Source organism: Phocoena sinus, chromosome 8 (genome assembly GCF_008692025.1).
Source record: "Phocoena sinus isolate mPhoSin1 chromosome 8, mPhoSin1.pri, whole genome shotgun sequence".
Classification (NCBI taxonomy): domain Eukaryota; kingdom Metazoa; phylum Chordata; class Mammalia; order Artiodactyla; family Phocoenidae; genus Phocoena; species Phocoena sinus.
This window is the reverse complement of record NC_045770.1, coordinates 77282654-77296116: the sequence shown is the minus strand read 5'-3', so window position 1 is coordinate 77296116 and position 13463 is coordinate 77282654. Positions and strand designations below refer to the sequence as shown.

Genomic DNA, 13463 nt, shown 5'->3' with positions numbered 1-13463 from the left:
ATGGGTTAATTATTTAATATGTCTAAAATTCCTTCTCCCTAGTGATAAAACATGTATAAGTATAATGTGTTGCAAGGAAGTAAGGGTTGAGTGACAGAGAGTAAGCATCTAGCACACTGCCAGGGCAATAATTAGTCCTCAACATTACTGGCTGAATCTATAACTTACATGTCATATAAAATACCAATTGAAATAAAGACATACAAACAAAAAATCCATACATAAAAAAATCCCTTTTACACAAAAGGGATTCAGTATCTTTCAATATTTCTCTAAATTGTAGTGTCAGAAAAAAAAGTTTTCCCACATTTTTATGTGAACTTTTTTTGTAGAATGAGCTCACATTTCATTTTGTGGTATCTGAAGGAAAAAGCTACATGTTCTCAACAATATAAAGCTTACTCAACCATATCTGCTTCTTGCCAACATGTCACTTAAATTCTTCATGCATTTTCTTGTTTCTTTTATAATTTAAAGCAGCCCCCTCCCCCGCCTTTTCTGCTCAATGCTAAGAACTTAGCTTACTGCAAAGACCAGAAATGAATGACTGCCAGCATTAGAAAAGATAAAATTAAAATAACAAAAAAAACAAGAAAAAGAGGAAGGCTAGTGATTGAGGACTTTCCTTTCTACTCCTACCATCTCTGTTCTTGCACATAGCATTCAAAGTGCCCTACGGTGCTAGGCTTTTTATTTCCCTCGGCCACTCCAGCCCCTTCTCCACCATTCTGTGGAGATCATGACCAACCTTACCCATTGTGAGACTACTTAATTTTAAAATCCAGAATCCTCTACTTGTCCAAAGGATTGTTGGTGTTTATGCTGTCCTACTTCAAGATACATCTTTTTGGTCCTGCCATCTTTAGGTCAACTCAAAAAATGAACCTTCTTTAAGGGAATTAGTGTGATATGGTAATATAATTTCAATAACTATATTTAATGTTTAACTGGATTAGCAAAATTATTAGCAACATAATTTGGAGCTTTCAGACTCAGAATAGAAGCTAGGTCATGTCATACTAGTTTTCCATACTATTTTTCTTGAGGTATTGCATGTATTTAAATCAGTGTTCCTAACTGGAATTGGTTACGGTGATTTGGAATTGACTTTCACATTGGTCTCAAATCATCCACATGAGCTTGGAGGAAAATACATTCTCCATTCAGGGTTTTTTTGTTGTTGTTGTGTTTCATCTGTAATAAGGGAGGATAAGGCTGAGTTCCAAAATCTGTTCACCAACACTTTTGTCTTGCCTATACCAAGTAAAAGTTTTTATTAAGGACTGCTCTTTCTGAAATGCAATACACTCTGGTAGGGTAAAATCTCTCTAATCCTTTCAGCCAGGTAATGTAAAATTGGCAATATACTGAGTTGTATTTCTCTGTGCTAGACACTATTCTTTTTGTACCTTAGCTTATTTGATCCTCTTGACAAATCTATATGAGAGAGGCAATGTTATTTTGCCTTTTCATCGATGAGAAAAATGTGGCTAAGAGATGTTAATTGACATTTCTAAAATCATTTAGCTAGTAAAGCTGACTCAAAGTCTGTTTGATTCCATATTCTTTGGATTTAACACATACGACAGCACAAACATTTCCTGTAACCCCTACCCCATTCATCTCAAGCTACTCACTGAGTAAGTGCTTCTAGATGCTCAGAGTTGTGTGTTGAACAGAGTTAAAAGATGGGGAATTAATTAGAAACCCTTTTGAGGATAAACAGGAGGAAGTCACAGAAAGTCACATCCTCCATAGGGACATGAGATAAAGGCTAACCCAGAATCTACGTTAGCCTTTGCCGATACCTTAGCTCAGCTGAAAGGACTGCTTTGGAAGGCAGCAGGTCATCGCATGCTTTTTGTTCCATTTTTCCTAAGGAGCATTCACTGAGCTCAATTCCCTCCTGACCCCACCCCTAGAAGAATCATATCAAGAATAAACTACGATTTTATTATTTTGGCTGTGTCAGTCAAGAACTTTGAAATTCATTTAAGGAATTAATTTACTTTGATTTTTAATAATTAAATGTTGATTGCTTGAGGTATCCAATATAAAATCAACACACTGAATCGTAATAATTTCTACATATAGTAATAGCTAACATGCCTTAGGATTTCCTGAAGGATGAAGAGTACAGCTATATGCAGGTAGTGAGAGAGAACTTAATATACTTTCTTCAATCTTAATGGCCCTAAATGTTGGACATTATTATTTTCCATTTTATAGATGAGAAATTTAAGTCTCAGAATGGTTAAGAAACCTATCCAAAGGCAGGGAGTTTATGATATGTATGTGTAGAATGAAATCTATTACCACTTTGCCCTAAAAAATATTATATAACTAAAAATTGTTGATAGGCTATGATGAAAGTATAGAGACATGTAAACCAAATGAAATGTAATATCACCATAAATTAAAGCTAGATATGAACATATTTAGGACCTCATCTTTGTAAGATAGTTCAGTATGCTACCCATTGAACAATACTACACAGTTGCAGTATAGATTTAATAGGTGAGGAATATATATAAGCAAATGTCTCCTAGGAACTACACTTATAGGAAAGAGTTTCAATGAAAAGATCCCAAAGGTACCAAAAATATCACCTTACAATAGAACTGAAAAGCCAACAGTAACCACTATAGGTGTATCTCTTGCAAGGTGAATTGTGCAAAGTTGAGAACTCATTAGTGACTCTGCTTTGGGTTTTGAAAATGACCTGGAAATCTTTTTTAGGCCAACTCACTCTTCAAAAAACAACTGAATACAGGTGAACAAATGGTGTTCAGCTCATTATTGTAATTCCCTTTGACTGTAGCATGTTGTTCTATCATGATTCTACGTGGCTGGAGAATTTTTTAAATTACCTTATACTCTACAATAACTAGAATAGTTCTGGATATAAGGTAGGTACCAACTATACCAATGCGTCTTAATTACAGAAGAGATGACATGGAGAGTAATCATTTGATAGAAGAGAGAGAGCACTAGGGAAAGTTCTGGGTTCTTGTTTTGCTTTTCCTCTGTGGTCTTAGGGAAGTCTCAGTCACTCTGGACCTCAGTTTTCTCACCTCTAATATGAAGGGCTTTGGATGAGAACACAACCTTGTATTCACAGCATGTTTCCCAATAACAGACTCTTTAAAGTACACTCAAAGAGATTAAAAAACTCGAAAGCGGCACCAAGCAAGTCAGACATAATTTGCAATGCAATCACTACCTATGGTATAATGATGTCTCCTAGTATTCATGAAAGCATTTTCAGAGCACAGTGTTTATTTGGTTGAATTTTAGATTGTGTCTGAATGGAATGGTTTACTTTCGATATATATATTTTTTGCATCTTATGATCATGAAGCAACATTTCTAAATGTCCCAGTAAACATGTGCCCCTTTCTGATGCAGATTTAACATGATCTATGTCTTTTCTTTTCCCTTAGCAGCAAATTATACCCCGTTCTATGATCCACTCAACTGACATATAATGACACATATGCATACACACACAGTAATCTATGGCAAAAATATACACACTTGTTCATTTAATAGTCAGAATTTCATAGCACAACTATGAAGAGTTTATGATAAACTATGTGCAAACTAGTTGAGAGTACATGATCTCCAAAGCTCTTTTCAAAATTGGTTTACTATAAAGTCCCTTTTATGTGATGATTCTTAAGACATACAGCAGTTGAGCTTTTTCTATATCAGCAGTTCTCAAATTGTTTTCAATAGTAGAAAAAAAAAATCTACATTTTCTTCCCTTAATTTTTCTAAATGTTTCTACCTTTTATAGCTTGCTGATGGATGATAAAATTAACAAGTAGAAAATAAAGTTGTAGAAACTTTTATATCAATCTTGCCTATGTAGCTTGAAAGCATCCTTTTTTATTCATTGATGCTTATGCTCACGGCTTTGATTTGATGGTACAATTTATGCAATTTAATTAAATTCACTTGTAGCTATATAAATTAAATATTGCTAATCATACACTTTTGTGCTAAATCATATTCTATATGGTAAAATTAAATATCCCAATTTTTCATGGTGTTCACCAAAGTGCACAGTACCATCCAGGAACCAAAACACTTTTCAAAGACCCACCCGATTTACCAGGTAATCCTCATTATTTCTCCTGCTCCCCCTCTTCTTTGGCGATCTTTTCTTTCTTTTGCATGACGACTGTCACTCTTGTTAATTTTGTGCCGTCCAATTTATTTGCATCCAAGTTTTCATTTATTCTGCTATGTCCAGATCAATCACAGATACAAAAATTTCATGAAAATAATAACTATATAGTAATAGCTGCACAGGCTAACCACTGTTAAGTACTTACTATGTTCCACGGAATATGGTAAACTCTGTTTTTAGATGAACTCATTCAGTCTTTACCACAGCCCCCTCAGGTAGTTCCTATGAGTAGTCCTATTTTCTACTTGAAAAAACTGGATAAAAAGGCTAAGCAGGGCTTCCCTGGTGGCGCAGTGGTTGAGAGTCCACCTGCCGATGCATGGGACACGGGTTTGTGCCCCTGTCCAGGAGGATCCCACATGCCGCGGAGCGGCTGGGCCCGTGAGCCATGGCCGCTGGGCCTGTGCGTCCGGAGCCTGGGCTCCGCAACGGGGGAGGCCGCAACAGTGAGAGGCCCGCGTACCGCAAAAAAAAAAAAAAAAGGCTAAGCAATTCACCTAACATCATACAACTAGCAAATGTTGCATGATACTGTCAATTACAAAATATCATTTCTCTCATTGTCCTCGGTAAAAGTTATTTTTGATATTGCTTAATTGACTTTATTTGCTCTTTCCTCTATTCACACTTCAAACTTTGTTTAAAACCTTGTTGTTAATATTTATCCAACTTTACCTTATACATAAATATTTCTGAATGTGACTAGATTATAGGTACATGTATTTGTAACTAATATTTTATTGCCTTGATGTCTTATGTAACAACGGATTTATTGCAAGTACACTTTTGATGTGTAATAATGAAAACATCAAAAACATTTCTGAATGTTATGAAGATAAGTTCAAATGGAATTTTTTGGATTTTCTAGAGAAGAAAATTTAATATTAAACATTATCTGTTTAATCAGGTTACTTAAATGATTTTGTCCTATTTATTAAAAAAGATTTTCCTCTAGAAGTCAGTTAAAAATAGCACACATGCACCCACAACACACAAGCGCTCTCATAACACACATGAGAAAGCATAATTTCATTACACCCATATACCGCCAGTCGTTTCAGTGATTTTTCCTTCCTGGTTGGTAGGTCAAGTTCTCCCTTCCAATTACATAGAGTTTGGTCTGGGACAATTGTACAGTCAATTCATAAATGTTTGAGGTGTCTCTTTCATTAATTATAAAGAAAATTTAGTGCACAAAGATATTCCACAAATAAGTCATTAAAAAAACTGCTATTGTAATTAGGCAACTAAGGCCCTGAAAAGGGATTTAAAAAGTCAATACATTGGGTTTCCCTGGTGGCGCAGTGGTTGGGAGTCTGCCTGCCAATGCATGGGACACGGGTTCATGTCCCGGTCCGGAAGATCCCACGTGCCGCGGAGCGGCTGGGCCCATGAGCCATGGCCGCTGGGCCTGCGCGTCTGGAGCCTGTGCTCCGCAACGGGAGAGGCCACAGCAGTGGGAGGCCCATGTACCGCAGAAAAGTCAAAACATTTTTGCCAATATCTTGGCCTGGATGAGACATTTCTCTAACTCAATTACACAGAATGGAGAAATTCTTACAAAGAAATGTATGCAGGGTCATGTAAAGGTGTGTGTGAGGTAAGACTCCTTGTGTACTGGGCTTGGGACAAAAAAAATATAGTACCTCAGATCAATTTGGGGGAATTAAAGTAAGACTCCTTTGGATATCAAATTTGCTTAAAAATGAAAATTTTTTGGTGCTTATTGTGTTTTTTTGGTGCTTATTGTGACTCTTGTCTTTCCTTTATCCTATCCATCAACTTGATTCTGAGGAGAGATTGAGGCACAGAGCAAATAGGAGCCTGGGGCATCTTCAATATATAGTACCATCTAAAAATACATTCCAAAGTAAACATGTGGTGTGACTGCTGATCAGAGGGCCCAGGACAGACCTGTAAGGTGACTCCTGTTGGGAGGACTATAACCGACCATCTGCTTAAAGTTCTTGCTTGATGGAAAACCACCAGAAGTCAGTAGACCTTCACTCCTCCCCTACCATGTTCTCTCCCCATTAAGTCATTTAAAGCCAAAAGTATCAAGAGTAGAATCACAGCATAAAGGAACAGAGGTTCAGCAGACTAAAGTACAAGCCTTCTCCAGCACTCCATGGGTCCCTTTTCACCAAGAACTTCTGAAGATTTTTTCACCCTACTATTCCTTTCAATACCTGTACTACTTCTTTCTGAAGTGAATTGCTGGCTGCCTTGGAACAGCAATTTAATGCTTCTACAGAATAAGGCTATTTAAAAAGTACAGTTATTCTATTCTGAAGATATGTTTGCTTTCTTTGACCACATTTATTTGTGTACAGGTTAAATGGATTTCTGCACTAGCTACATCATTCATTAAATTCACTCTATTTTTTTTTTAATTTATACATACTTTACAAACAGGAGAGACAATATGCCAGGAAATTACAGCTCTTTTTACCTCTAGGGGTTCAGCAGTAAAACAGAGAACAGTTCTTGGCTATTGTTGAAGGTGAACATTTAGCTTTCTTTCAGGACAAATGAAGTAACTCTGACTGGGGGGGGCATAGATGCTGTTCACTTTGGTGAAAATTATGGAATTTTTGTGCTTCGGCATATAAAGTTGCTACAGAAAACGCAGGGATAAGGAAAAAATAAAAACAGAAAGCTATTCAAAAACTCGTATTTAAAAGACAGAATTATTTTAGAGTTTTCATCCCTGTGGGTAGAATACTATTTTACGGTAACCATCTTTCTCTAATTGCAGCATTTACTTTAGTGAACACATTCATTAACCTTAAAACAGAACTGAACTTAGACCTATTGGAAAGATAATAGCAAGGTATTAAAGAGCTATGACCAGAAAGAGATGTTGAAGCAAATAATTTTTTTTTTTTTTTTGCACCAAGAGTCTCAGATCTGTGTTCTCCACACTTTGAAAAGAACTTAATAATAAAAGACAAGTGATAACACCCGAAGGCAATAGGAAAATTTAGCAACTGCCACCCTCTGCTAGCGCATTCAACACAATTGAAGCATGTGAAATGCCTTTTGCTTCACAAACAGGACCACTGACTACGAAATTAAGTTAGCATAAGTCTTTGGCTAGAAAGCCTACTGTCACAGGTGGTCATGGTTCAGCTACACTGTTTTTCTCAGCCGGGCAATAAGCGCACCTCTACTAATGCAACTGTTCTTGCAAATCCGTTCAGTTTAGGTTCTAATGTGCACATTAACCAAGTGCGTACAAGAACTCTTAAATACTACAAAGAGAATGGCCTTCTGTTAGAGTCCACTGAAACATGAGCTCTTCTTTGCAAAATGACATATTGATAGTACCCAATTCATTGTCAAGTTCTCTTACTGTCACAAGGTAATCTGGGTATCCGGTACAGTAAATTGTTACCAAGTAATCACAATAATAAGACATGCCACCGATTAGGAAAAGTTTCGCTTTTTTAAGCCCAGCATGCTCTTTTGGTTGAGTTGGCAAGAGGGAAAATTTAAAGAAGACTTGTCACAGTTTTCACATACAACCAACACTGCAGAAGTTTCATATCTAAAGTAAACTAGGAACGCCTAATTCGATTTTTGTTGTGAAAAGTGCATTGACTTTTTTTTAAATTTATCCTTATAAAAATTAACATTTCTATAAGGTGATGGCTCTTTGTTTTTGTAGTATATAACCAACATTAAAACTTCGATTTCTGAGCCACTTAAATTACAGTATCCTTAAAAAGCAAGTGTACTTTTGGAACACTAGAGATTCACTGTACTTAAAAATCATTGTGGGCAGGGCTTCCATTTTTTAAATATTTATTATTCTCTGCATATATTGACAGGCATATACTTAAATGCCCCAAACTTTGAGAATTTCCTTTCTCTAGAAGAATTATTAACCACAACACAAGAGTTCAGAGTAAATAGCAAGACTCTTCAAAAAATAACAATTATGCATGATTAGCACTGAGTGTAGAGCTAGAAACAAATACTAAAATGGGCTGTTATTGGGGCAAGTTATTATAGTACCGGGAAGCAAAGTGATTTTAAAACCATCTGCCGTTTGTGAACTCAAGTGACAAGCAACCTTAAAAGAAAATAAAGAATACAGAATAATAAATAAAAATAAATAAAGAATACAGAATAAAGAATACTAAAATATTCCATTTTAGTCTCGGAAAGTCACCTGGGCTTTGTTTGCAAGCAGAGACTAAGTTCATCAACTACTGGGACTAAACCAAACAGTCCTCACACTAGAAGGAAAGTTTGGTTACAAGAGCCTGAAAGAGGGTGTGTCAGTTAGGAATGGAATCAAGAATTTTGCTGCCCTGACTTTTCATACATAATGAGTTTCCTTCATACTTCTCAATTTCAGAATTAGATATAATCCTATTTCCCCTCTTCATTTTCCAGCAGAAACATAATCAGATAATGTTTCCATTCACATAGATTTGAAAAGATCCTTATCCTGTGTGGGTCATTTTATTTTATAGTAGCCAAGGCAGAGAGGTTGCTGCCAGTATGTTCAGGCCATGCAGAATAAAGGCTCAGTCCTGGGCAATGAAACAGTCCACCTTTGTGCTGCTCTTGTGGAAGAAGAATGAAAACCCATCACCAACTTTGGGACTTGATCAACAGTGGAGAATCACAAAACTCTTTTCAATCAACGCATTTTAAACCTCCACTAAAAATAGCTCCTCTGTGCTTGGGCTTAAAGTCCCATCTATGGCCAGGGATGGAATACAGTACTTAATTGTTTCTGACTACGGTCCTTGCATCAGCACTCTGAGAGTGTCTTCTAACTTTTAATCGTCTTGTGTGCTCTTTAATTAGACCTGTTCACAAGACAGCCAAAGGAAAGTGCCTACCACTAAGCCTACTCAAGACATGAAAACAGTCTGATTCACAAGTCCAGGAACTTTGTGCAAGGCTAACCATCTCCCAAGATTTGTCATTTTTCTCTGGTTCCCTGTGCCTTAAAATGAGACACACTTGGGGGAGGAGGTAAGCGCTGTGGCTATTAAGATAGCTCCGTTGTATACAGAGACTGTCTGGTGACATTACTCTCCTTGTCTAATTTCCTTTCTTTATTTCGTCTCTTACCGCGTGTTATCTGTTTGCTACTACTAGCGCTGGAGGGAAACATGGCTTTGGAAGGAACACTTGGTCCCCTCACTGGGAGGAATACTGAGGATTTCTTTAAGGGCTAGGATAACTAGGAAAGGGCTCTACTCCCTCAGAAGGATTTCAGAGCCCGAATTATAGAGAGACCCCCCTAACTTAGGCGGGAGATGCAAACAGCTGAAGTGTCTGTCCTTGGCCTCCACAGGTGACCTGCGGTTGGACCAACCTACCGGCAACTCCCCTCAGCTCAGGTCACTCACGCTCCTGGACTCACCTGGTGCTGAGGACTAGCGCCGGCAGGAGAGGCAGCAGGTAGTGCGCTGGGCTGAATTTCATGCTTGTCACCTGCCGGGATCCTCCTTTCCTCGCTGTCTGCGCTTTCCCTCCTCGTCCTCCGGGTCCTGTCGCTCCTCAGTGCCCGGCTCTGTCCCCGGCCAACAATAAGCCCTCTCCAGCAGCAGACGGAAGGAAACAGACAAGCAAACGGACGAACTCCTTGCGAAGGCAGGCGCTGAGAGTGGGGAGTATCTTCGGGAGTGATGTCACCGGCGAGGCGAGCCCTGCCCGGGATTGTTCGCCGCCGCAGCTCCCGAGACCCGAGGGCGCGTTGTCACTAGCGCTGGAGGCGGCGCGGGGAGAGGGAGGGGGTGCCCAGCGATGGACCCGCGCGCTCCGGTCAACGGGCTGCACTCACCCAGCTGCACGCCCGCCTGGGGCTGATCTTTTTATTCCCGCTTCTCCATAGGATGGGGAAGGGCGAGGCGGGGGCGAGGAGAGAAATCTAATCTGCCAGTAACTGAACCGGCGTTCGCGGCAGGAGGTGAAACAGAATTCACTGGGAAAGACTATCGGAGGCTAGAGTCATAGGCAGGCGCCCCTCACTTGATTAAACAGTGTTTGTAAAAACGTTGCTCTGGAGAGAATGTTTAAAATATTATTCTAATTAAAAATGCATAATGACTCGTTTGATGTGAATGGAAGGGCAGTAGGAGCGAGCAGCGTCCAGAAATGCACCCTGAGACCGTATTGCCATTGCAAGCTTCTTAGTCCGCAAGCGTGGACTCTAAAGAGGTTTTCAGACAGTTAAGACATCTGCTCTTTCTGTGATTTGAAAATTTCTGACCTTCCTATAATTTCAATGTGACTCTGTTTGTACCACCAACGGGTAGTGGGGTTGGAGTTGATGTCCCAGGTTCACTCACCTAAAGGGTGGCTTTTCTTCAGGTGAGGAAACATAACTGAGAAAATCATCAAAATGTTAGTAATTAACTCGGAGTGGTGGTATTGGAAGGCAGAAGATTTTATCTGTCATTTTTTTCTACAGTTTCCAAATTTTCGTTAATGAACATCTGATATTTAGTAAGCTTTATTTTGAAAAATTAATTAGAAAAATGAAATAACAGAACTCTATCTTGCAAAAGTAATCCTAGAAAATAGTGCCAACTTCATCTACTAAGATGTTCGATTCTAGGATCTTTACAACAAGGGTATTCTGGCAGGATAACCTTGTTAAATAAATGTTTGTAAAGCACTACTTCATACATTGTTTCATTTGATTGTTTCAAGAGCCAACCTAGAGAAATATAAATAGTCCCATCATAGAGATGAGGAAAGATCTCATCAAGATCTGAGCTGTATTTTTTTTTTTTTTTCAACAAAGAACTGTGTTCTTCTAAATCTTAAGCAAACCCTACTGTTGCCTGGAACATCATACTTAGCATAACAAACTCGGTGATTAACACAAAGTTGATGTTCAATAGAGGTTGACATGCATCAGAGACCCTAGAGGGCAAAGGTCAGATGTTCTCCAGGAATTCCTATCCAGATGGCTCAGCTCATATCCCAGTGTTTTCAGGGGCTAGCCATTTACAGTAAAATTTAGATGAAACTTCCCCTTTAGTCTACTTTTTGAAGACATTACCTGTAGGAAAAATACATTTGTTATAAAGCTTTATTTTGTCTAATTTACCGATCTGTTTTTGCTTTTGCTTCTAATGGGATTGGAGTTAAAACACTCATACAGAACAAATATTACTTTAAAAAGCCCAAGCCAACAAAATAGATGAGTAATAACTTTTGTAAACTGGATACCACCCTCTTGGGCCATAGTAAAATCCACAACAGATATAACTAGGAATACACAAATCAACTCACTTGTGAACTGCATGTCATTTACAAAGAAAAATTGCACTACACTTTCCTAAAACAGAATTCTGACTCTGAAGAAAAATATGCATTTCAGTTTGCTTCTGCTAGAATTATCTAACAATAGATTCTCTGCTCAGTTTAGAAGGTGATCATTTGAGTTGTATACTCAACAAAGCCATATGACTACTTACTCTCTGGGGAATAACAGTCATATTTGTAAAACACATTTTTTGTTTAGCTAACAACTTTGAATTTATTGTGTGCTAACCATAGGAATCAAGTGTGGTAGTCATTCTTATTGTTCTCCTCTTTTGTGGTTGAGGTGACTGAGCGGTTGCGTAATTTGCTCAAGGTCCCTCAGTAACTCCTACAGTGGATATGGCATCCAAATTCAGTCTGCATTACTTCAAAACATTTGTTTTCTTGAGAAAGAGTTTTTTAAAATATGCTTACATAAGAAAAGCTTTTCCCCACCCTAAATTGTATTACTTTAAATTAGATGTGCAACATGAACAACAGACTGCTGTAGACTGTCAACCAAGAAAGGGAATCACAAAAATGAACTCTGTTTTGATGGTGTCTCACAGTTATGCTGTGCCACTGCACTGGATATCAACAAGCCATAAGGTTTGTTGACCTTTATGCATTTTCTGTAAGCAGCAAAAAAGACATCCGGGCTTCCCTGGTGGCGCAGTGGTTGATAATCTGCCTGCCAATGCAGGGGACACGGGTTCGAGCCCTGGTCTGGGAAGATCCCACATGCCGCAGAGCAACTAGGCCCGTGAGCCACAATTACTGAGCCTGCGCGTCCGGAGCCTGTGCTCTGCAACAAGAGAGGCCGCGATAGTGAGAGGCCCGCGCACCGCGATTAAGAGTGGCCCCCACTAGCCGCAACTAGAGAAAGCCCTCGCACAGAAACGAAGACCCAACACACCCAAAATTAAATAAATAAATTTATTTAAAAAAAAAAAGACATCTAACTTAGGAGGACATAGGAGCATCAGGCAAGCACATCTTGGAAAGTGAAGCTAAGTGGGACTGTGGAAATTCCTGCAGATTTAGAGGACTGAAGTATTATATTATGAATTCCAGTATAGATCCGCCTCCCAGCAGAAGACATTTCTTAGGGAACTACAAGAACATGTCTCCATCACCCATGACATTCTTTCCAGACTGTCACAGGAAAACTCAAATCCAGACTTGATTTTATGGCTTCAGAGAGTTTGTATATGAATGTTAAAAATGTAGCAGTGCAGGGCTTCCCTGGTGGCGCAGTGGTTGGGAGTCTGCCTGCGGATGCAGGGGACATGGGTTCGTGCCCCAGTCCGGGAAGATCCCACATGCCGCGGAGCGGCTAGGCCTGTGAGCCATGGCCGCTGAGCCTGCGCGTCCGGAGCCTGTGCTCCGCAACGGGAGAGGCCACAACAGTGAGAGGCCCGTGTATTGCAAAAAAAAAAAAAAAAAAAAAAATGTAGCAGTGCAGACAGGAGACTCAGCTGAAACTACTTGTCCTATACTGAGTCGCAACACTGAACTCAGCAAAAGTTTTTTGTAGTAACTATACCCAAGTCTGGATAAAGAACATGAAGAAAGCCCATGCAGTTTCACTGACAGGGTAGTCTCCATAAAATGCTGGAAATGGGAGACACAGAGGTTATTTTTTTTAAACAGCTTTATTGTGTACCTTAATTCAGGTACCCAAAACACCATTTCAAAGTATATAATTAAGTGATTTTTAATATATTGCCAAGGTTTTGAAAGCATCACTATTATCTAAGTCCAGAACATTTTCATCACCCCCAAAATAAACCCTATACCCACTAGCAGTCACCCACCACTCCCTTCTTTCTTCTCCCATCCTTGGCAACCACTAATCTAATTACTGTCACTAATGGATGTGCCTAATTCTTGACATTTTACATAAATTGAATCATACTACATATGGCCTTATGTAACTAATTTCCTTAGTATCGTTTCAAGGTTCATCTATGTTGTAGCATGTATC

The 13463-nt window shown here is 39.0% G+C and overlaps 1 protein-coding gene across 1 annotated transcript in view; it reads right to left on the bottom strand.

The window, feature by feature from the left end:
- The window catches only part of LUZP2 (leucine zipper protein 2), a 514848-nt gene that overhangs the window by 437400 nt on the left and 63985 nt on the right, over positions 1–13463 (bottom strand). The window contains 3 exon segments of the mRNA XM_032641180.1: positions 9585–9652; positions 9654–9896; positions 13023–13090. Coding sequence (XP_032497071.1) covers positions 9585–9652; positions 9654–9896; positions 13023–13090 — 379 coding nt within the window.